Source organism: Nothoprocta perdicaria, unplaced genomic scaffold (assembly GCF_003342845.1).
Source record: "Nothoprocta perdicaria isolate Ctin4 unplaced genomic scaffold, notPer1 scaffold_128, whole genome shotgun sequence".
Lineage (NCBI taxonomy): Eukaryota > Metazoa > Chordata > Aves > Tinamiformes > Tinamidae > Nothoprocta > Nothoprocta perdicaria.
This window is the reverse complement of record NW_020454405.1, coordinates 622,367-643,829: the sequence shown is the minus strand read 5'-3', so window position 1 is coordinate 643,829 and position 21,463 is coordinate 622,367. Positions and strand designations below refer to the sequence as shown.

Here is a 21,463-nt window from a genome sequence, read left to right as displayed (position 1 = left end):
AAAAAGTAAAATCCAAATATTCCCTAGTGGTAGCTAAAATCTGAAAACAGCTATTTACGCAGAAACTAAGCTACCAATTAAATATGGAATAAAAATGAATACCTGTTACTCATTTAAGAAAAACACTTCCTTTTTTWAAAATTTCTATTATTATTATTTTTTTTTCTCATTTGTTATGCTATGGGAGGAAGGGCAAGCTGCCCCCCTGTATTTCCGTCTCTTTCGGGTGGCTGTGGGCAGCTGCGGCACCCTGCACTGAAGCATCTGTGGGTTATGACGCTAAATTACGTATAGGGATCTAAATAATAAAAAGGTTTTGGTGTGATAATAAATCAGAAGCAAAATGAAAACTTATTCATATCAGTGTGAGCATATTTTTTCTTTCCCCAGCCACTGTAGGAAGCASTTTATCAAAACTTGATCTCCAACTGACTCTGTTTTTGTTTCTTTTTCCCAGCACCAGTTTGTTTTTCCATCACTGGAAACTTTTTACGAGTAAAAAGACCAGAGCCTTTTGCTTGGTTTCTGAGGGTGGTTTCTCTCCATCACCTGTGTTTTGGGGAGGGTTTTTCTACAAGCAAAAACAAAACGCGCTTTCTTCGGCAGTTGGACTGCGGTTCTGATTCACTGTCTTGTGCAGGTGTTAGATAAGGGCCCCGCGTCCCGTCTTGTTGCTGGACAGGCGGCGTCATTGGGGAGGTTTTCCCATTTTCCCATTGGTGTTACTCACATCGGCAAGAAGTGGAAGAGAAAATCTGCAGAAGTTACGTGACCTGAAAAAAAAAAAGCACATTCCAGAAGAGCAGAGATACCATTTTCATCCTACTGCAAAAACAAGGAGGAAGAAGACTTTTGGATTTGGTCTAATTCTCTGCTTCCCGAATAGGAGTTTTTAAAACCACTGATGTTGTGAAATTTAGGCTGAGTTTTAGATGGCCTGCAGAGCCCCACAGCTTTGCTCTCTGCTTAGCTCCCTTCCAGGGAAGCAGCCTAGGGAGCTCTTGGATCCTGCCGGTTTCAGGGCAGGATAGTTTGAGTTGCCTAAAAAAAAAAAAATAACATTTCTGGTCCAAGCTGCTCTCTGTTCTATTTTTCAGGATTTCTTCTAAATACAAACCAGTGAAGATGACCCCGAAACACGAAAAACAAGTAAGTGATGTTTAAGCTTTAATAAGGAAGGATTCTAGTCTGGTGGTTGTGGAGTGAATTCACTGAGGGGAAGTTTTAATCTGACAGATGCAAGATGACAGCTACTGGTCACCGCAGAATCATAACATCTCCCAGGAGCTGCACACAGGAGGCTTTCCCTAGAATTATTCACCCTCTCCTCTCCAGCAGCCTGCTCCTGCASTCAAAATGCCTATTACCTTTGGAGCATCACCACTTAAAAGTGCAGGGAAGTCTCCAGAGGACTCCAAGGTGGTTGATTAGAATGTGTTATATTACAGAGGTGCTATATGGGGAGCCTTTGGCACTGTAGGATGTCCTGCCTTGGAGTAAATACCTAGAATTTATTAATTAGGCCATGCTATATTTCTGAGGTATCCTAATCCCTAGTGTAGTCCATGGCATTGCAAGATAGAAATGAAAGAAGAAATCTATGAGACTAAGACTGACATTTGGTTTGCAAGGTATATGCCACTTCCAAACTGGATTTTTTTTTCTTTCTTTTTTTTTTTTTTTTTGAAAATGCCACTTTCCTGTGCTCTTGATCCCATGGTAAGATGCTTTGAGATGATGTGGTTGCCTTTAGATACACAAATCCATGATATTGCTGGTTGCTGCCTTTACTTTTGCTTGCTTGTTTTTAAGTGCTTAGGCAATGTTAGCTGCACAAATGTCACAGCGTTCTAGTAGCTGACATAAATATCCCTGTAAAAACCCTTTAAGTSCTGCTTTTTAGTATTAATAGGTCAGGATGCCTCTGTCTATTTGGGAAAACTTYTGACACAAGATGACAGTGTCTTGAAAGCTACTGTGTTGTGTTCTCCGGTAAAAAGACACGAGATTTAATAGATATCTTCAAAGAACAAGCAAAACAGTCATTTTAATGACTATTAMTAGTACCATATCAATATTTGAGCTATTTTCTGCAAGGTTTGCAACCTGAATTTTGTATCATGGTAAAAGCCTTTTGCTTGTGCCATTGCCGTGCCTGCTGTCACAGGTAGAGCCAGACCAACATGCAGGTAAAAGTTTTCAAGGTCTCTGTTTTCACATGTGTTGGTGCTTGCTGTTATTACCAAAGCTGCAAACTGTTTTGTTGGTGCGTTACATTAAAGCAACTTCACAGAAGCATTCAAGGACACATTGATTTGCAATTAAGATACCTATGGATGAGTGTTTGAACCCAATTTAACTTACTGACATCCATGTTTGCATTTTGTATTAATATTTTGAGTCCGATCTTAAGCACAAACAACATGGAAAGTGGGTTAACATGACTGAAAAGCAAACCCTGCAGGCAGTTTTGAGGAGGAATTCTTTTGACATGTGCAACTGTTGTTGTGGTTCATGTCCTGAAGAACCACAGTGACATTTTGTCATCCTCTWTTTTTTTTGTGTGTGTGTGAGTGGATTGTTTGGTAAGTTTATTTTTAGTGAAGTATTAATAAAACATTTCTTCTTAAGCAATGCACACTGAGAATTGTTGGCTCCAGTGTTTGCTAGTGTGTGTTCTGGGCTGGAAGTCAGCTTGAGGATGGGAAGAAATGCAAAAAGGTTGGCTCGCCAGCACCCTGGATAAGGTGCCACGTGCTCCGTGGGGAGGTTGCTGGAACTCCGGCCCTTCGTCCACTGCAGCTGACCCAGCAGGGAGGACTTTGCGTGTGCTGCTTGTGATAGCCCAAACCAAGCTCGGTTATACCGGGGTTAAGGAGTCATTGAGTTAGCGGAAAATTTCCGTATGATCTAATTATTGCAACATGGGAAACCCTCACGCTTTATGTAAACCGTATAAGAAAGTAGTGCTTAAAGAGACATGGCCCAAGCTGAGCACATTGCAGGAGGAGTTAGACCCCACTGAGGACCTGTGCCTTACAAGAGCAACAACTGCTTGAGAGTCAACATTCCACTATTATTACCATCAATGAAATTGTAAGAATAGACGATTTCTACTATTGATATTTTTGGCTATTAAGCAGGGAGTGTGGAACATGGGTGTTTTAAATGTCAGAAGTAAGGGTGGTGCTCACAGAAGGGCTGGGGTACTTRGGTCCCCTTGGGTTCTTTCAGTTGCATCCAAAATGCAACTTCAACCCCCCCATCCATTGCTCCACGTGACTGGGGCAGTAGCTCCCTTTGGAAATGCCCAGGTCTCCTTGAAGAAGGGGATTTAGGGAACATTGGGCAGTCTTCACTGGCAAACCTGATGCTGCTGAGTGTTGCTTTCCCCCTCTCCTGCCTAGCTATAGACAAGTATGCTCATAATAAACCTCCTGTTTATACGTTGCATAGACCAGTGGCAAAGAATTGAGAGACACCTTCTCTCAGTTTCTATTTATTGACCCAGAGTGTTGGCTTAGAGCATTTGATGAGGCCAGAATACTGTATTTTGCTGTATTCTTCGTGCTTTAATCACAAAGCCACAGCATATTGTGAGTGATGCAGTGCCAGCTCCTTCTGTTAGTTTCACAGAATTAACAAATATCTTTGGATCAGAGAAAAGGAATGTAAACRGCCTGTGCATGACTGTTGCAGATGCTGAGCTGGGAGAGTGACTTCAATGTCTGACTTCCCTACAGACTTGGGTGTGGGGTAGGATGTCATCTTTGCAACTAGGGCTGAACTCTGATTTCCACAGAAATCATACTTTTCTTTTTTTTTCAGCCGCAACAAACATGGAAAATCTAATCAAGTGTTTTTCTCCTGGCTGTTTCTCTCTTACCAGACTTGCTTTTCCACCTGCGTGGAGTACAGATTCCCCATAAACCCAATGCAGAGCTTCATGTCATTTGTGATGGATCCCTTTGCTAGGAAGCAGTCTGATGGGAAATTCTGCTCTGTTTTTTTCTAAGGACATTTTGTGGAAAATGACTCTTGGGGCTATTGACTAATCAAATGTGTAACAGTGGCAACAGTGGAGCATGAGTTTATCACCTGATAGTGTCCTGAGGATGGAGATCTGAATTAAGACATAGCTGGAATGGATGAAGCAAATAGTCATCCAGTGCAACAATATTTTTTTCCTCTCTCACACTAGATTTTTCCCATATTAAAAATAGATATTTCCATATAAGATGGCCTGTTTTCCAAGCAGAGGAATATTAAAAATAACGCTCTCAGTTTTTGCAGTCAGTCTGTGTAAGGGGGCTTGCGGCCTGTCCTTGGCTCCAAGCAGTTACTGTATCCTCACAAAATGATACCTGGGGAAACCCCACCTTCGCTTCAGCCGCTTTTATGGTGCGTGGTTCCCTCTGGGGCAGGTCCCTGTGGGAATATCCCATCCCTCGGCGCCTGCGGCCTCCGTGCTGCCCTTTCCCTGTGCTCTGCACAGCCTCGAGCAGCACTCTGCTGCACCAGCGCCGATGCCCCTGGGCCCGGCGGCCATTTTGGCTGCCGAGCTCTCYATGGTGGCCATTCCCTGGTGGGGCCGAGATGGCCGCTGACGCCATCAGTGTCACTGCCACCACCACCGGGATGGCCTGGCCGGCACGGGCAGCACAGCCCTCGTCGCCAGGACCAAGGAGGCGCCGCTTGTCAGGGTACCTGGGCTGCTCATCCTGCTCGCTGGAGAGCCTGCGCCATGCTCTGTCACGGGCTGCCCCGGCCAGCCTGGCTGCCACGTGCCATGACTGCAAGGCTGTCTTGTGCAGGAGAAACAGCTGCTTTTCCTCAGCTACCAAGAGGGTTTCTTGTTAAATTCCAATTTGGGGACAGGACTGCAGTTGCTTGTGAGTGTATTTGGCTCCAGGTCGAAGCTACAGTAGTCGCAGTTTGGGTTTTGCTTGTGAATTAGCAGCTTCATGGGAGAAAGAACGTTCCCCGCAGTAACTGTGTTGTGTCTGTATAGTTTGCAGTGTGTAAACCTCCACTGCTGGGTGTACTAATGCCTGGTGTAATAGCTAGATCTACTATCGTGTGCATGTGTGGGGAAACTTGGCGGGGGCAGGAGGACCATGACTTAAATGTGATTTCTTCCCACAAGCGAAAAATTCCCTGCAATGGTTTTAGGCATTACTGAGCCTGGGGACTTCTGCTCTCTTGGGCTTCTGCTCTGGGTTTGCAGTGCGGTCTGGTGACAGAGGGTGAGGCTGAGCTTTGTGAGACCTGTGAGAGAAGGAGGGCAGCTCCCCTCTCGTGGGCAGACACTGGGTTACTCGAAGGCTGACATGCCCATTGACCATATTGCATTTTTTTAATAGAAAAAAATGGAGGGAAAGAAGGATATGCAGAGGCTAAGGGCAGTTATTACTGCGGCTGCTGTAGTTCAGTATTTATGACTGGTGAATCCAGAATGGGCTTCAGCGTAGAGCAGCAATATGTGCAACGAATATTCTGCCCCCTCACTTTGTGCTGTAGCCTGTGTGCAARTATTGGACTTGTCCCAATAAAACTAGGCTTATGCAAGTGATATGGGACCCTTTCGTGGCAGCATACCTGCATCTACACTAAGTAGTACAACTGTGATTGAATCACAGTAGCTACACCAATGTATGTACTACTTTGTTATGTACTACTTTGTTATATCTCCATTTGGTCTTGTGTTGCAGAACAGGCATATGGGGCAGAAAAGGAGGGTGCCCTGTGTGTAATGCCCCTGGTTCCGGGTAGCAGAGACTGGAAGGGGAATTGTAATAAACATTTACTGGAGTCAGGATGTTTATAGGGAAGTAACAGTGGCTCTTGAGAAAGGCTGTACTTTTTTGCTTTTGTTTTCTAATTGCTTAATATTTTTCTTGCTTCATGATTACCTCACTCGGTAATTTTTGGGAAACTGAAAGAGAAAACTCCTAACGCTGATGGAATGATGGTATCTCACATTGGAGCTTGTACTGTATTTATGGTTTGCGGAGGGGCACCCCACTCTGCCATGGCATGTTCTTGGTGTTGGGTCAGGGATACCCAGATACCCGGTGTCTGCGCGGGCACCTGCTGCCTGCCACGTTAGACGTGACGGGTGTCGTTCCTTGTAGGTGGTCTGGAAGGCTGAAGCACTGAAGGCCTCAGTATCGAAACCTGGCTGTTTAATTGGAAATTACAAACACAGAGGGTTTTGTGTGGTTGCCTTGTAGTCAAGGTAACCCGTAGCTAACACAGCACATTCAACAGTGACTTCTTATCATAATGTGTTGTGAAACAGTTTGAAAAAAGTATTTTGCCTGGGCTGTTCTGAATCCTTGTGAAGAGGAGGATAGTGGAAGGTCGATTGGAAGTGGTTTGGGGAAGCTAGGCATAAGGAAGCATGATGAGAAGATGACAAGGCAATTGATACCAGGAAAGGAACTAAAAGTTACAATATAAGCAGGCTGGTTACAGGTCTGACCCTKAGCTGCAGGACTTGAAGGAAGGGGAGAGCAAGGCTGTACCTGAAACTTTCTGGGATAGTTGCTCTTCTTCCAGCTTGCAGGGCGGATGCATTCACACCTCCAAAGGGAGGGCAGAATGGCCAGGAGAAGAGTTTGCAGCTCCAGGGAAGACTGAGAAATGGGAAATAGAAGCCTGGGAGCAGAGGGAGAGACTGAATGAGGGAAGGGAGGGGAAAAAAAAAAAAAAAGGAGACGATAAGAATAGAGGTATGAAAAGAGCGGAGGGCAGCCAGGCCTCCCACGTTCCTCGGTGAAGAAAGCAGCAGTGGGGATGGTGGGAACTTTTCCAGTGAGTTTTCTCTGGCGACTCTGATACAGTAAATGATTTAATCAAAGCCGCAAATACTTCCCTGCCACATGCAGGGTGCAACGACTGTTCACGCAGAGTGGGTCCTTTCCTGTTGTGGAATTGGACCTCTGGCTGTAATTTGGTGCTGATGGCTCTGCTGGGGTGCGGTGGATGGAGAAGAGGGTGGAGGCTGAAAAGTGAGGTTTCCTTGGGAAAGACACCTTTGAGAGCCTTCCACGTTAAGACTCCCTGGTTTGTGACAGAGCTGCAGAGATCCCAGCTTTGATCCGTATATGTGGAGGTCTGGCGCAGTGCCTCTCTCAGGAAAAGTGTATCTAGAGCTTATAATGATTTGCTTTTCTTTGAGTAAGTGATTGTGTAGGTGGTGGGCTTACTTCTTTGGGTAGCTGTTTACTTAAGCAATCAAAGTTGGACATGTTATTCTTTTGTTTTGGTAAGAGATGGGAGTTAGAGAACCTTGCCCATCTTAACCTGAAAATATGGTTAAGATTTATCAGGTAACAGGATACGACATGTAATGTGGTTATTAGCTGAGGATACCTGGAAGCATGTATTCTTCAGCCTCATCTAATTATTATTAGTGATACCTAGTTACATTGCATTAATGCCCTCAGGCCCCCATTGCTCCTTTGGGATCACTCTAAGTTATTATATAAATGTAGAAATTATAAGGAACTAGACTAGGTTTTGACAACTTCTAAGGCACGTACTCTATATCATTATCCTCTGGAAAGCATGTATAATAATTCACAGTGTTGTTTAATCTGAAATAGTCCCTTTTGCTAGCAGTTTGGCAAGGAATTTCCTAGACATGTGGTGTAGCTCAGATGATTCATGGGTTTTTGCTTCTCCTTTTATAGGATTGCAGCATTCAATAAAACAGCAGTTCAGCTTTTAATCTGAGCACAGTAGTTTGTGGAACAGCAGAATAATCAAAAGAATCTTTTAGGCTGCCTTTGTCTTTGGGAATTTATTGCTTGATTTATTATGCGCTTGCAGGAATTTGTGACTGTGTTGGTGCGAGACCCTAGGACACAGAAAGAAGACTCTTGGCACTCATACATAGACTATGAGATATTCATTCATGTGAGTATGAAAATAGCATTATGGAGTCTTTGTATTCTTATTGCTGTTTCTGTCCAAGTCCCCTCACTTCAGATATGAAGGGAATTTCTTTACAGCACTCCTGGAAGGCTGGGGGATATTAYCCCCTTTACCTGGTGGAGATGCAGGAAGAGGTAAGGTGCTGCAGGGTTTTGGCAAAGCTAAGKCTCTGGCAGAACTGGGACTATAACCTGGTGCTTGAGCTGACATGAGTGTTCTGGAAAATATTGTCTTACAACAGAGACTATTTTTAGTTTTAATTATCAGCTAGAAAATCAGTGCAACAGACTTGCCTAGTAAGTGATCTTATAATTATAGAAGAAGTTTGATGTTCAGGTATTCATGAAAGCTGAAACAACTTTCTTTTCAGTAAGAGTCTTCTAACTTGCTCCTTAAACTCTCCCCGGTTCTCATTTGCCAAGAATATTATTTGGTTTCTGTGACGTGGTTTTCAGTGTTCCTTGACATTCACATTATGCCCGCTCAGTGGTACTTGGTATGTCAAGTAAGTACATTTGCTTACGTAATTGTAGTCTAGCATATGTTWGTGGGAGTGCACTTAAAGTGTTGTTCTGTATCTTAAATCTGTCCTATACATAATTTTATTTTGTTGATTATTATTCTTTGGTGGATCATTTTTGGAAAGAACCACATTCATTCCCCAAATCTAGATCCAGGAATTTTAATGGCCATGCAAATAAAGGTTTGTGGAGTTTATCAGTTTTCAGGTGAAGATTTTGAGAGCACCAAGTTATATGACTGATGTTTGGCACAAGATGGAAAGCATTTCCTTGCAGTGTGGGAGAGTTAAGCATTGAGCATAACGAGAGCAAACAGCCAAATGGCTGCTTATTGAAGGCCTGTACTGACAAGTTGTGACAAGCTGTGCCCTGTGTGACAGTCAGAGCTGTGACACTGCCACGTTTTGCAGTGTGGTTTAAAAACTGTTTCAAAAGCAATTATATTTTGGAGCTCTGGATTTTGGGTGGGTTACGTTACCGTTTCATAGGCACTAGTGCTTCTGAAATGGAAGGGTATGACTGGTTTGTGTTTCCCTGGGCATTTCTGAAGCTGATACACATCAACCCAGCTTCCTACTGGGAATTACCAGAGGCTCTTGGAGACCATGTCTGTAGGGGGGTACTGAGCTGTATGAGGTGCATTCAGATGTGGGCCCTGCCAGGTTCTTGCCCAGCTGGGTCCCTCTTCAGCCCAGCTCATAGTACTTGATGCCTGCAGCTACGAGGCAGCAGGGAGCCCAGTCCCTGCCAGGGAGCTGGTGCCCTTGGCCCTGGGCTGCCCACGCAGGATGGGCGCTCGGAGCCGCCAGCGCTGGCGGGCACAAGATAACTTAAATTCACTTAAATGTGTCCGCRGCTAGAGAAATTGGCAAAGGCATTTAATTTCCGTGCATTGTTTCTCTTTTGATGAATTGGCATTTTTCTGTTGGAATAATACTGCTCTTTGGGAAAGTGTCCAAATACTTCTAATTGCAGGGAGCATCCACTTTAGCTTGTTTGATTTAACCAGGACTGCAGGCTGGGAGAACTTTGTGCAGAGTAAGGGTTTGGAGGATTGTAACTAGATTTTTTTTTCCTGCAAATATTATTTTTCCCTGAAACTTTCTTGTTCCAGGGATTCCCCCCCCCCTCCGCCCCCAGTCACTGAAAGTTTATCCTGATCTGTTGCTTGAAACAAAAGAGTAAAATGAGAGCAAATCCCCTGCACTTTAAACTGGTTTACCAGGTGGAATGTTTTCTATTTCCCAACAGACAAACAGCATGTGCTTTACAAGGAAAACGTCCTGCGTGAGGCGGCGCTTTCGAGAATTTGTTTGGCTCCGACAGAGGCTTCAGAGCAATGCTGTGCTAATGTGAGCAAGTTACACTTTGTTTATTCCATTAAATAGATGATTTTAGAAAGTTGTTAATAATGGTTGGAGGGGATTGTTTMTTCTTAATCTTGGGAGCTATAGAAATTGGAGCTGGAAAGCATCCTGCTCTTTCTGATAGTGGTTTTATTCCGTACAACACAATTCTTGCTGCTTTACTYGGTCTAAACCCCAAAGGATGTCGTGTGCACTCACAGCCCTTGTTTGGTGGCCCTCAGTCTAATAACTCATAATACATTTTGTCTGGATTTCCTTTGACTGGGTACAGGTAGCGGGAATAGCAGCCTGGCCAAGATAAGTTATTTGGCCATAGTGGAGCAGAGTCTGCTCATGTGGCTTACAACAGCAGTGCAGGTGCTTCCTGCCTTTAGCACCTGCTTGGATTCTAATGGACGTAAGGACAATAAGAGACATGGGCAGGCTGGGCCACAACATTCTGATACTTTTCTCCCCTTAGAGATATGTCAGAAGCACGCGAGTTGCTCAGCGTCATTCTCTCAAATTTGATTTAATTTTTGGAACACAACTTGTGAATCCCAGATGTTTGTGGTTGGCTTTAACTCACAGTATCTTTCTCCCCTGTTTCAGGTTTGGTTTTAACTATGTGTTTGCTTGTTTCTTTATAAAGACAGCTCCCGGAGCTGCCGTCTAAAACTCCCTTTTTTAACGCGAACAATCCTCATCACGTGGACCTTCGTCGGCAGGGCCTTCAAGAATTCCTTGAAAAGTAGGTACCTTCGTCTTGAGATGCTGGCATTTCTTTGGAGTCTCCACTTTTCTAGTTTAACGTGGTTCATCTCTGGTATGTGAGAGCCACCTTGTGGTCGGCATCGCCTGTTACACATTGCTTTCTGTTCTGCTTGTGCAAAGCCTTATATGATCAAATACTTCAGCTTCACTGKTATAAGCAAACTTCGTCTTTCCTATTGCATTTCACTGCATCAATTAAAAATGTATTGGGGTTGCAAGTTCTTGCATGGTGATGTCTCCTTACAGCTTTCAGGAATGACACAGCTAAATGAGACTTCGTAGTAATGGGAATTCAGTGTCCAGRTCTCTCTAGTAAACTCTGGCTAAAGTTCTGCAGGGAGATCTTCTAACACAAATATTTCCTGTGATGCCAGTTGCTCTGTTTACCATACCCACAGCACAAACAAGCCCTGGGAGCTGTGGTCACTTTCACTACAGCTGCGCTTGTAGAAAATCATTCCTCTGTGCCCTTATGTGAAGGGCTGGTGTAAACTGTAATAAACGAGCAGTGAAACCTTAGCTTGACTGACGTGAGTCACAAGAGAGTTCTGTTAGCTTTAGCCTTGCGCCGTTCAGCGCCGCTGCTCTCACAGTTTCACTGTCTGCACTCGTGTGGAGATCCTGTCGGGTGATTTTGTTGCTTTCCCTGCCGGTTTTTCAGTACCCTGCAAGTGGTCTTAGGAGCACAGCTCTATGCACAGGCGCTATGGGAGGAATTACCATTCGGTTTGCAGGTTGTCTTGAGGCACTGGTTGGGTTAACGGCATGGGAAGATGTTGACAGCAAAGAGACTCCGTTTCAATATTAGCATTCTCCTGAATCAGAGTTGCGTGCAGAAAGGAAGAAAACAAGTCATTTAAGTAGGCTTTGATGCACGTGGTGGGTTGGCAAAGGAATACTGAACCTGATGTTTTTCTAGCCTATATGTTACAATTATAGGCTTCCCTTACAGGCAAGGAAGAATTGGTCCTGGAGATGCGTTTGTTAGCAGTAGGCTTAATAGCTGGAGGCAGGGAGAGTTAACCAGGACAGGAGCTTCAGGAATAACATTTCTGCATACGTTTACACTTAGCATCGGTGGGCAGAAATACAGGCTATGAATACAGTGTGAGGACATGGGAAATGGAGAAAGTGGAAGAGGATTAGAGGGTTTTTTTCTTTACCTCGTATGGGTGAGGGAGTGATTGCATTTCTAGAGGTGATAATATTAATGATTAGACATTTGTGTAGTAATTCAGGTCCCTGTGTGTGAGCTATTCCAGCCTAGCTGTGCTGTCACATGGAGGAGCGTGTTTTAAAATGACAGTGATTTTAAAAATGGTGAAGAGACCAAACTGATCCTAACCATATAATATGGTGTATGTATAGGGTATAGAATATTTCAAGGTCAAAATACTTACTATTTATGCCTCAAAAGGCAAAACACAATGAAATATTCTTTTAAACCAGATCAGCCTCCAGTTCTCTGGATACAGGTAGCTTAAATGGGCACTGAGAGGAGGAAACGGTGGCGGGTTGAGCATCTCGCCCTGCTGCTGTCCTCGCAAGAGCAGGTGAGGGGGGGATTCTGTTGCGAGGTGCCGACTGACACGTTTGGCTGTAGGCGCCGCTCAGCGAGAGGGACAAGAGCTGGCGGGAATGTGGGGCGATGGAGCCGGCCCTGGGAGACCCGCCTGGCGGYTGGGCCTGGCCCAGCGGTTGGGACCAGCCCAGCACTTGGGACCGGCCTGGCGGTTGCCCCCTGCTGGCCGCCGTCTCCGTGGGCTGCTCTTCACGGCAGGCGTGGTTTTGTGGGCCGAGTTAGGCTGCTGCGTGATGCCCCGGTGTCATCCCGGCTGTGATCCGCGGGCTGGGGTTTCTCTCCGAGCAGCTGCGGCAGCGCGGGGTCGGGCGGCGCGGTCAGCGTGCGGCTGCTTCGCGCCTGTGCCGGCTGTCCAGGGCAGGCTCTCGGAGGCGCTGCCGGAGCCTCTGCTGCACTCGGCGTTCAGTGCCTTAAGAGAGACAGGATCCAGAGCGTGGCTGGAAATGAAGTGTAGGTCTCACCCGCTCCTGGTTCTGCACTGCATCCGTGGCTGTCCGGAGCGAGGGCTGCGCTGCCGGCACGGAAGGCGCTCGCAGAGATGCAGTTCCTGCCACCGAGCACCTGCGCGTGGATCGTGGCAGAGCTCTCCTGTCGGCTCCCCCTCTGCACCCAGCATTGGCACGGGGTCCGTGCAGCCCCTTCGTGCCACACACGGTAGCATGAGAATTGCGTCCCCAGCAGGAGCCGGAAGCCAAGCGATGGCTTCTTGGAGTCTGGGAAGGGTTTTTCCCCTTCTGTTTGTCTTCGCCATGCAAAGCAGGGTGAGAACTGCTCGTCTTGCAGGTTATTATCGCTCTAAATGATGAACAGCTGTAAAGCTCGCTTCTTGTCGGGATATAATTTAATATTTCAAAAGCCCATTTGCATTAACGGAAGTCAGCTAGCCCAGTTTCAATTATGAATTACTTTGTAAGAGTAAGGAAAATGATGCATTTTTCTTGATAAGTATCCTGGTAGTTTTGAGAATGTGTTCCAGTTCACAGGAAAAGCTTATTCTTAAACTGAAGGCTAAAAYCAAAGCAAACTTTTCATATTACGTTCTGTATGAGCCTGTTTACTTCTCTTTTTGTACAGATATAACTGAGATTTAGATGACCTTTATATAAGATAATTCATATTTGCTTATTACAACACTAATAAAACTGATTGAAATGCCTCCTGTATTCACTGCTGCTGCCAATATTTTGCTTTCATTGAATACAGCTGGATTCTAACAAATCATGGGGCTCAAGCAGAATACCTGGGGCAGTTACGTTGTGCGTAGTACTAAGCAGGCACGTTAACACCGAGCAGGCATTTAGTTACTAATTCTTTTTCTAGAGTGTGTTTGTTATCGGATTCCTCACAGTTGCTTGCTATCAGTTAACATTTCCTCTGTTAAAATAAAAAGAGGAAACACAGYAGGTTTTGTAAAGGGAGGAAATGGAGCTTTGTTTGCTGTGGGCTGCTGGCGTCTGCGGTGGCTGCGAGCGGATGTTCAGTAGAGGGCACCCCAGCACAGGMTGTGATCTGGTGTCTCTCAAGTTTTATTTTTATATTTTTTTCCCCCCTCTCATGATATGATGTAAATGGGCAGAGTAAATTTGTTGAAAACAAAATCAGAGTGTTAACCTTCCACACACATCCAAGTGTGCATCTGTCATTGTATTAGGTTACAGTAGATACAGGAAATCTTTAGTTAGGATTAAGTTGTACTGTTCAGCCATATGTTGTTCTCCTCCAGCAGAACAGTGTATAATATACCTAATAAAATCATGTTGAAGAAAGCCAGATTTTGGACCTTGTCCAAATAAGACAAAACACATGTTTTGTCTTTTTGCAAGTGCTCTTGCTGTAACATGGGGAAGGAGAAATACTTTCCAACTAGCACTCAGCATTTTCTTTAAAATTATGTTACTTCTTTTGGATGCCAGCTGACATTTTCTGCGCTCCTTTAAAGGTCTAGAGATCATGAGCATTTAYGGAAAGCTTACAAACAAATATTCACATGGCCAAGAATAAAGAATGATTTTATTACCTCTAATTCAAATATAGAGCCTTATCCCGCAGCCCCCTTAATCACATAAGGAATCATTATGCACGTGAGCAGTCTGGCTGAGAGGAGTGAGATCTCTGACAAGTAATGACTGCTGATCTGATAAAGACTTGCAGGATTTAGCCTTTCATTCTTATTCTGGGCATGCATAGAAAGTCTGTTCTGTTAAATATGGCCAGCCAGTTTATAGGAATTAGCACTGAGAGCCATGACTCTAACATGAGCACAGTTGCCGGGAGAGCTGATTTACATCACTGTAACTGCAGCTCGGCATTGACACTTGCGATAATAAAGCTGTTGGTGAGGCGCTGGGAGCGCTACTGGCTGGACTCGTGCTGCACCGAGGGCTTGCCTGTGCCAAGACACCCGACTCGTGCTGTTATTACACACCACGCTCCCTCCTACCTTTTCTTTGTTTTCATTTGTATTTTGTTTTTTTTGCAGTTTTGATTTTCAGGTCCTTGGAGCCCAAACGGTTGTTTTCTAGCTGTACAACACCTCGCACAATGAATCCCCGGAACACAGTGAAGGCCCTCGAGGGCAACTACTGTATTAGTAACATCTGGTGACAAATCATAGATATATGGTTATTTCCTTGAAACAGGAGCATTATGAACAGCTAAACATAAGGCTTATGGATAGCACAGATTTATTTTCCATGTTGATTGCTTGAAGGATGCAATTAAAAAGCAATCTGACCTGTTGGTTCAGATGGGAGAAAGGCAAAAGTTGCCTTTTAATTAAAAGGGAAGAGAGATGTTTCAAGGGCATGACTGGGTGAAAGGTGTTCATATTTGCTTTCAAGATCACTTTAAATGGGTTGTAAAATGCTTTGGTTTGTGAGTTTTTTGGGTTTTTTTTCTCCTGTTATGGATGTATGTACGAAATTAGTATAATGAATATCTTTCCATTTCTTCCCCTTGGTTTCTGTTCGCTCACTTCCCCTCCAGATGGCACTGTGAAGCAGAAAAGAAAATCACTGTGAAATAACGAGGCCAGTGTAAAGTCAAATTGGAAACTGAATTATAGCTGCAGAAGGAGGACAGTAGCCTTGAGGTCCTGCTCAGCCTGCACTCTGATCACTTCTGTTTGCTGTTCCCTGCGCTAGGTGCTGGCGAGTTAATAACGGTGCTTCGGCAGTTCAAGGTTTAGTGCAATTGTACTGGACATGAAATAAAGCTAAAATGAATTTGTGTCCAATATCGTTGACATTAATGCTCATTACTTCTCTGGTGTAATGCCTCAAACCATCTAAAATCAATTTTAAAGATTACCCATTATTTTATAAGGAAAATAAAATACATTTCAAACAGCAACAAAGCTGTAAGTATATAGTGTCATCTTATGAACAGTTAGTTACTTGTGTTTTCACTGGCTGGCAGGAAACTTCTGAAGGTGCTGCACAGGAAAATCTGCTGTGAAACTAAATACCACGTGCAGAAGTTAGTGCCTTMGCTTTCGCCGTGTTGCTTTGCCTTAGTCACGAAACGCTAGAATTGCAGAAATGCAAATCCCTTCATTTTGCTGCTCAAAAACCTCAGGAAAACTAGTAACTAGTCCACTCTAGTATGTGTGTTTATTTTTTTCCCCCTTTAAGAGGAGGAAGAGAGGGAGGAGAGAATTTACTCCCACAACCGCTCAAACTGTAAAACATGGATTTACTGTGTGGAATGGTATTTTCTTCTACTTCTTGTCATGATGTTTGTCTTGTTTGGGAGTTTATAGTTATCAAAAGTCAAGGCTGAAATCTTCTTTTTGTGGCCAGTGAATGATGGGTTTTCAGACTGAATTCCTGAAGCTACTGCTGTTGAGGTGTGTGGATTTGTAAGTTCTGTGTTTTGAATCATTTCTGCTGTAGGGGAAACACTTGCTGTTTCCCGTAGGTAACTAAGCTGTTCTTCAGGGTACTGTGTATTAATACACTGTGTCCATTGACTTTACTAGTATATACTGTACTTGCTAGGTTTATTTTTAAGTAAAGTTGTGAGAATTTGGGAGGAGTAAAAAGACTTTATCTAGGTATGAAAGAGTGTTTATCTTGAATCGCAGTGGAATCTGGTCATTTTTAGACTGTTTTATACGCACGTGGTAGATCATTAGGGCTACAGCAGGTATTTCCTTGCTGCAGAATGTCAACATGTGAGTTATTTTGTTGTGAATGTGTATTTATCTGTTCAAATGAAATGTAGAATATTTGTGCATATATGCACATTTTCAGTGAGATATAGGTCTTATTATATATTTTGAGTTGACAGAATTTTATAGGCTTAGATAAAGCCAGAAATCTTTCAGTATATTAATTGTTATTGTTATTGTAATGGTGGCCACTTCAGAGAATGTCTTTTTAGAGCTTATTTATACTTTTAAAATGCTACAGACCAAAAACATCATTAATCTTGTTTGATAGAAGGAACTAATACATTTTAATCACAGTACCTATATAATGTGCTAAAATTCTGTTTCTTTTACTAATTCTTACATTAGCTTCCTCTCTTGTATCCTATTGCATRGCAGTGACCTTTTTGGCAACTACAGTGACTTAAAGGATCAGAAACAGGTAGATGTTGACTCCTGCTAGTTTGGGTTTGCCAAAGGGTATCTTAGTAATTTTCTATGGAGTGCTATCTTGCACAAGCTGACAGGACATTACTTCACTCCTAAAGTCACGTAAATAAAGTTACATGTGTGCATAAACGTAGTCGCTTGCTAATGGCTATAGGATACACGTATTAAAGAGTTGCTTCTCTAGATAAATCATGCACCAGAGTGGTATTTTTTCAAAACAGTGCTGATGATCCTCAGTTCTCAGGCCCTGTAAAAGTATCCCTACAACTTTTTGTATCACTGGAATGTATTGTTCTTTGTACTCCCACTCCATGTAAGTAAATACTCTGTGCTAAATGTATTTGTAGGCTTAGTGAGATGAGAATGGAGTTTTAAAAATGTATCTAGAATTAAAAGTATTTGARCTTTCCTGAAAACAGTTTTAAGTACATACAGATTAAAGTTGAGTATGGGCGTTTTCACTCAACGTTGGAGCTGTACATACTTTAACAAATATGCATAAATTTTGGCTTATGTATACAAATACTGATGTTGGAGTATGTCAGAATCTGGGCATTTTATGTTTGTGTTTCTAAAGTCCTGTATCCCTGTAAACTCTTCTTTCCTCTGCCAAAGAGATTGGTGATAGCTAATTTTTAGAAAAGCTTAGTTAAAAAAAAAAATCCTCAAATACAGACTGTATTTGAATATAAATTTGAGCKTAAGACTATATGCTTCCAACAGCCTAAAAATCATTAATTAATCCCTGTGGTAATAACAGATGGTTAAATGGAAGAAACATCCTTGAAGTTATTCTTATAACAGATGTGCTTAACTACTAGCTTCATGTTTTACTCACCTAAAATTCCAAATAATGTAATAAGAAAGTAACACACACCTAATSATCTTAATATGTTCATTACCTTCTCCAAGTGATTTAGTATTCTTCTAGACACTTAAAAGCGGGACATCATTTAGAATTTGTTCTGGTAAAGCACTTCAGAATGTGTATTTATATGTAGCTATGGGCAGTTGCCTTGCGTCATGTAAATACATTTGACTTTTGTTTTTCTCTTTAAAGGATCCTACAAAATGCATTATTGCTTTCAGACAGCAGGCTTCACCTCTTCCTCCAGACTCAGCTAAGTCCTGAAGATATGGAGGCTTGTGTGTGTGGACAGACCAAGTACTCTGTTGCTGATGCGATTCATAAGTTTGCCTCTCTGAACAGACGTTTTCCTATCGAAGATGAAGAGAGAGAAAAAGAAAAAAATGATGCGGACTCGGATTCAGAGAGGTGACTTCTGTATTTCCTTACTTTCTGCGATTATATATACATACATATACACACGCATGCTTCACTTTTTTTGTTGATGTAATACTAAGATAATGAAAAAATTAATTGACTGAGATTTTATTGAGCTGTGACAGCTCATCAYAGAAGTCTTCACACACACCTCCACACTGAATTAATGAATGCAGTAGAAATTCAATTATCTGCATTCTGATTATGTGAATTTCATTTAGTCAGACTTGAATTATTCGCGTTTAAATTATCTTGCTAAAAAAATATCCAACTGCACTCCAAATGGCTAATTAAAAGTCCAAATTTCCTGTCTCTCTTTGTGACTGGAGATAATTAAAGTTCTCCTCTGTTACTCAGGCTTTGAGTGTGTTGTGAAAACCAATTTCCTCCTTTTATTTTTTTTTTCCCTCTCCCCTCTCTGCAGTTCATCCTCCGGGCTCGGACAAAGTGATGACAGCGTTTCACGGGGATGTAAAGCAAGCTCAGCTTCTGAAGAATCGTGAAAAATCGTGTCTGCGTTGCCCTCTGAAGGACAGTACCAAGTGGTTTCTGCTGTGTTTACTAGCCGTGTGCCCCACGTAAACACGGTCTGCTAATACCGTGTGCTGAAAAGAGTTGGTGTCAGTGCAACTGTATGTATGTTATTTTGAAACAGACCTCGATACTGTTTCTTTGTTGATTTGTCATGTACATTGATTGAGGTTTACATGCCACCGATTACGTTTAGGTTTTTGCAACTGTTAAAATCTCTGCATTGGGCTAATGCTCCACTGAAACATATGGCAGTTTAAAATATTTCCCTTAGTGACTGCACGTCTTAGATCTGGAAAATCAAGATAACTTAATGCCTCAGCTTAAAAGTTCTCATATCATATGAAATATATTCAAAGCATCTTTTTGTAATTTGCATTAGAGAAGTTTCATCTTTAGAAGTCATTTGACATTGGTGATGAAATTACATACCCCACAAGGTATTAACTTTTTWAAGTAGCTCAGCAACATCAGCAAAACAACATTTGTACAAACTATATGCTGCTGACAATTTGAGATATATTTTTATCTTCCTCTGGTCTTTCTCTAATGTCTGTAGAAAGCCTGGTTTTATCATGCATAAGAACCAAAAGCCCAAATTCTCCAGCCTGACTGCTTGGAATTTGGGAATAATAAAAATGGTGCAATTTAGAGGGCTTCTAAAGGGGCCGATCCCAGGGAATTACGGATACGYGTTCCCAGGGAAAATCCTGGATGACATCCATTAAAACCAATGGCTGAATTTTCCATCGACTTCACTAGGGCCATGGCTTCACCCTACAGATCTTACTTTAGGARCCTACAGTTGAAGATGTCAGGGCAGAAGTTTTAGTTTATCAGCTCAAAGGGAGTGTGTTTCCTTCTCCGCGATGATGCCAATCACAGAGTGTAACACGCCGTCCGAATGTGCAGCGCTGGAATCTTTGGGAAGAACTGCAGCTAGTGATTTCAGTGTTACTGTAGTTAACGTGTATTGACTTTTTCACAAACAAAAGGCAGGCTTGAACACAACTCTGTAACCACCAACACTTATTTTGATTAAACGTCAATTTGGTTCTTTATTGTTAACAGCAGCTGCATAGTGTCTTGTCCCAGATTCTGTCAATGGAATATGTTCCACTCTGGTGTTGTATTTATATTTGACATTTAACTGCTATTAAAAAGAGCTAGGGGGTCTGATCACCCTAGCAAAAGCTCCCATTAACTTCAGAGCTGCAGTTACAGGCCTGAAAACGGATGCTTTTTTTAAAGAATTCTGTTTCTGGTTGCAAAGAAGGGACATTTAAAATCTGTGMATTACAGAAACAATAGATTATTAAATGGCCAGCTAATAAAGGTTAGTGTAGGCATGTGCAGGCATGTTTTTTCAAGCATCCAGATGGGAATCTGTGTAATTTTAGAGACATGTTTTAATAGCCCGAGGATAACATCTCTTAGCTAACTACTTTGAGCCTGTGTTTTTTCTTCCTTTTTTTCTTCCTTTTTTCTTTTTTTTTTCTTCCTGTTGATGGGAGCACTTCTGTAAAATTATTGTTGCCTTTGCTCAGTTTTATTGAATTGCACGAATGTATTTCTCACCATCTCAGCCTGTGTACAATGTAGCAGCAAAGCTATTTTAATGTATAGGTTGTAACACTTATTTAAAGCAGCAAGTTATACTTAGTAGGAGCTAGAAAGCTGGTTTTGACAGCARATGCTTAAGTTGTTACATTACTGGAAAAATAATTCAGTTTAGGAAATTTATGTGAAAGATGGGGGAAAATATCAAAGCAAACTGGGATCGTGTCTGACAAGAAGTGTTTGTATTTAATACAGCGTTAGGATAGTGGTTTTGTTTCATTTTAAAATAGTGAGCCAGACTGTGGAAGCACTTTACAATTCTTGRCCTACTTATGCAGGTCCTAAATAGTTGACTAAAATACATAAAGAAAAGGATTGGAGAATCTTTATAGCTACATTTCTTTTCCTTAATTTGAGGAGTTTATCTTTTGTGTGTCAGAGGATGTTTTCCAAAGGAAGATATTTCTGAGCTAAATACTTGTTTCTAATGGTTCTGTTGTTACTTTATTTTCTTTATCACACAGACCTGATATTTCTGAGCAATTAGCAATACTTTATTTGCATCTTTAATAGGAATTTAATGTATTTATCTGTTGAATGTTACTTGTTTAGCAAAGACTACTGGATTATTTTCTTATTAAAGAAGAATGAGCACTATTCTGAGCTCTAGCACTTTTGTTACCACCTATATAAGTGCATATAAATTCTTCACAGGAACATTTAAATGTAACATTTACATAATTCTACATTTAAAATTCTATATTCATATTAAATATATATATTTTTAATGCCTTACATGCCTATGATTTCACGTTGTTAACACTGGCGTTTATTTTGACTCTCTAAAAACATCACTGGTATTTTGATYCTCAGTTTTTAGTTTTAAATAATGCTGATATTGATAGATCTTTTCTTTTTTTCTTTTGTTTTTCCAAACAGGCTAATACCTAAATTACAATTTCATCTAATTACTATTATTAATTTATATCTAATTATAACGATATTAGTTTGCACTCAAATTAAAGCCCTGCCCCTTTTTTTATTTTATTTTTTTCTGAGAGCTTTATATTCTGGTTTTGTATGATGCTTTCTTAACTATTATGTAACTAGATAAAATATGATTTTAATCTTGTCTTTAAATCACATRGTAAGATTTGAGTATTGATACCACCTTTTGATTTTTCATGTGTAGTTACTTTTCTTAAAATATTTTGGTACTTACGTATAAACCAAATTGTTTTTTCTTTTTTTTTTTTTTAAAAGAAAACATGAACAAGTGAAAATACCTTTAGCCATATATCCTGTTACTTATATAGCCTGTTA

General features: G+C 41.9%; 1 protein-coding gene across 1 annotated transcript; it reads left to right on the top strand.

Moving 5' to 3' along the window:
• Nucleotides 1-1,102: 1,102 nt before the first annotated feature.
• Nucleotides 1,103-21,054, top strand: SNX10 (sorting nexin 10). The gene is made up of 6 exons (XM_026033352.1): nt 1,103-1,149; nt 7,837-7,923; nt 9,714-9,814; nt 10,461-10,559; nt 17,825-18,040; nt 18,474-21,054. The coding sequence occupies exons 1-6, from the start codon at nt 1,126-1,128 to the stop codon at nt 18,550-18,552; spliced, it is 606 nt and encodes a 201-aa protein (XP_025889137.1). The 5' UTR covers nt 1,103-1,125; the 3' UTR covers nt 18,553-21,054.
• The last annotated feature ends 409 nt before the right edge of the window (nt 21,055-21,463 follow it).

What these genes read in the sequence shown, in the direction of transcription:
- SNX10 (XM_026033352.1), top strand. Translation starts at nt 1,126, where the DNA reads ATGACCCCGAAACACGAAAAACAA. An exon ending in CAGAGCAATGCTGTGCTAAT is followed by an intron (nt 9,815 to 10,460) that starts GTGAGCAAGTTA and finishes TTCTTTATAAAG; the next exon opens with ACAGCTCCCGGAGCTGCCGT. An exon ending in GCGGACTCGGATTCAGAGAG is followed by an intron (nt 18,041 to 18,473) that starts GTGACTTCTGTA and finishes CCCTCTCTGCAG; the next exon opens with TTCATCCTCCGGGCTCGGAC.